At 41.4% G+C, this 3,330-nt stretch overlaps 1 protein-coding gene across 1 annotated transcript in view; it reads left to right on the forward strand.

Annotated features, from left to right (window-relative positions):
- tenm1 (teneurin transmembrane protein 1) overlaps positions 1 to 3,011 on the forward strand; it is a gene marked incomplete at its 5' end in the record, with an annotated part of 152,539 nt that extends 149,528 nt beyond the window's left edge. The window contains 1 exon segment of the mRNA XM_014022069.1: positions 2,156 to 3,011. Within this exon segment, the coding sequence (XP_013877523.1) occupies positions 2,156 to 2,911 (756 nt within the window).
- Positions 3,012 to 3,330: the final 319 nt, after the last annotated feature.

The raw sequence follows: 3,330 nt of genomic DNA on the forward strand, positions 1-3,330 counted from the left end.
CTATTTGTTGTGGTAATTTTTATTATGTTAATTTGAGGTAATGATGTAACATAGAAAGAAAAAAGCAATGATACAAACTTTGGGGGTATTTTTCAGGGAAAGTTTATGTATTATAAATATCAAAATACAGCTTATAGTGCTTTATATGTTTGCTCTTCTAGTCATATTTTCAGTAACATTTTTAGGTGATTTTAGTTAATTTCAGTTCCAGCGTGTGTTTTTGTACTATCTTTTTAAGTGACCGAATGAGCACAAATCAGGATTAAAATGTTATTTTAAATAGATTTGTTTTGTAATTGAGTTAATGTTAAGTTAATATCTTACCTGCTGTAGATGGTTCTTTGAACGTTACAGTTTTGTTCTCACAGATTGACGAGCTAATCGTTAACTTGGGCAGAGCCAAAACTAAAGTGTGCCCCTGCTGACTTAAAACAKCAATATCCAAAGTTTCATAGCAGCTATTGCTAATAAGATGTCACAAACATTTACATCAAAGTTATTTTTGTTCTACGTGGTTGACCCAGAATTCTGTGGTCATTTGCAAACAGCTGCAGCGAAACAGAGCACTTCCAGGAATATTTCTAACCATGTGCTATAAAACTAACGAAAAGTTTATAAATTAGACTAAACATAAACCACAAATAAATTTAGAGTTTTAAAATGACAGCAATCCACTTTAGTCTTGGCCCTGCTCTGACTAACTCTGGTCCTTGATGGTGTCTGTCCTGCATGTTTTACTCGTTTAAGTGCTCCAACTCGGCTGATTTGATGAATTACTTCATTAAGTTCTGCAGAAGACAGTTGGTCGTTTAAATTGCATGTTGGAGCAGAGAAACAAATAAAACATGTAGAACTAGCTTATGAATTCAATCAAAATTAAACTTTAGTTGTTTTTTTCTTCTGAAAGTTATCTACAACAGGYAAGATATTAACTGTTCATTAACTTACAATAGACCACTGCATCCAAACAGCTAAGCTACAACTTTAATTTGTCTTCAGAAACAAACTTAACTTCAGTCAAAACACATTAAAACAGGAAGTGAGGAAGTGAAGAAAGGTGTTTGTTTGGCAGGCAATTTATTCTGATCACTAACGTTTATATTCAGGAAAATTTCTCCAATAATTACTAATGTATCTAATTCATAGAACATTTTGGAACATGATGTAAATAAAGACCAAAKTCCTCCACAGAGACACTAATTGGATGTTAATTTTTTTCCCCGACAGTTTTTTGATCTCTGTGCTTCATTCTAATTGCCAAAACCAGCTGAAATCAACCTGAAGTAAATGAAGATTTGCATTTCACAGCTGAATAGTGAAATAATGAGCTGCTAAATTAATTTGTTATTAAGTTGATTTTTATTTATAATTCAGGCTCTATGTTTTCTCCTCAAATGAATGATCAGCATCTTTTAGATGTAATAAAATAAAATAAAAAAAGATTTGTTCTACTTTTTGACATGTGTTTTTGATGTTCACTGAAGCTCAAATAGAGGAGTTGTTATTGATGAAATTARACATATTTGAAACGAGGATTAAGTCTAAAAGTGGTGTATGGAGAAATAAGCAAATAGTGTTTTGATTAAAATGTTAACAAAAATTGCATTTGGTCAAAATATAATGAATAAATGCCTTATCAATGTATCATTTGAATGAAGTGTCTGAAATATAATCATAAAACACAATTTTGAAGCACTTTGAGCAGTAGCAACAAAAAATCTGATTTTGAGGAAAATACGCTTTAGAATTTTGAGATTTTCCTTGTGAGCTAGAAATGTTTTTTTCTTTTCAGCTGGGAAATCTTAATATTCAAATATAATTTGACGTTTACTCTTTATACGGACATCAAAAATTCCTCATTAAAATGACATAAAATTAGGATTCAGACTAAATATTTATGTATTATTGTAACCAACAAGACAAATTAAGTCATATATAGTATATGGATTCACTTATGATATCAGAATGAGCCAAACTTAGTTTTTAAAGCTGTGAATCTGAAAATGTAATTAGGTCATTTTGACCAAATTTGACTTAATCCTCATTTYGATATGATGGGTCACATTTGTGTTTCATACAAGAATAAATATCTGTCACAAGCACGACTTCCTGTGATTCTCAGTGATGTGATAGATGGTTTGGTTTGGTTTTGCAGATGGTGTTAGGGATCCAATGTGAGCTGCGGCGACAGCTGAGGAGCTTCATCTCTCTGGAGCGGTTACCTCTGGTCTCTGACCCGGTGGGTTCCTCCTGCCACAGACCGACTCACCCGCCCCCCTTCGGCTCCCGCCCCTCCATCCTCGGCCCCAGCATCCGATTCGCCGTCTCGCACGGCCGGGTGAGCGCCGAGGTCATCGGCGTGGCCAGCGAGGACAGCCGGCGGGTGGCGGCCATCCTGAACGGCGCCGTCCACCTGGGCGGGCTCAGCTTCACGGTGCGCGGCTGCGACACGCACCACTTCCTCCAGTCCCGCCCCATCGAGGAGGACCTCGCCCTGGGGCTGGGCGTGGGCGGCCGCGTCCTGGAGAGCGGCGTGAACGTGAGCGTGTCSCAAATGAGCGCCACGGTGGGCGGCAGGACTCGACGCTTCGCCGACATYGCCCTCCAGCAGGGGGCGCTGTGCCTGTGCGTGCGCTACGGTGGCACCGAGGAGGAGGAGCGGGCGCGGGTGACGGAGGAGGCGAGGAAGCGGGCGGTGGAGGGGGCGTGGGAGAAGGAGAGGAGGAGGTTGGATTTGGGGGACGTGGGGAGCAGAGCGTGGAGCGAGGCGGAGAAGCAGCAGCTGCTGTCCGGAGGGCGCGTTCAGGGCTACGACGGCTACTACTCGCTGCCCGTGGAGCAGCAGCCGGAGCTGTCCGACTGYCCCACCAACATCCACTTTATGACACTCAGCGAGGTGGGGGGCAGGTAACAGAGACACTGAAACGACCCCCCACCTTCCCACCAAAGACTGCCTGTTTCTACTCTGCTCTGATTTGTTCTACTGTTTCTATACTTTACCGAAAAAAAAAGCAAGATGGTGACTCTGGAGAACAASACGAGACTGAGGGGGAGGGAAAGAAAAAAACTTCCAAATGCCTTTAATTGTGACAAAATGATGGTATTTTATTATTATCGTCCAGTTTCTCCGATTTCTAACAGTGGCACAAGCGGTGTGGTTTGGCTGTGGCTTTGCTTTTTGTATCCTGACCGACTGACCGACGGACGGACAGACAATCTGCCTTTTTTTGCTGTTTCAACACTGTTCATTCGTTTCGGACTCTGTTCACTCTCACTGAACTGTGGCGATGAAGACGTGCGGGTTCACCGGTGAATAATCCCCCCCCACGC

The sequence above is a fragment of the Austrofundulus limnaeus genome, unplaced genomic scaffold, assembly GCF_001266775.1.
Source record: "Austrofundulus limnaeus strain Quisiro unplaced genomic scaffold, Austrofundulus_limnaeus-1.0 Scaffold317, whole genome shotgun sequence".
NCBI classification, from domain to species: Eukaryota; Metazoa; Chordata; class Actinopteri; order Cyprinodontiformes; family Rivulidae; genus Austrofundulus; species Austrofundulus limnaeus.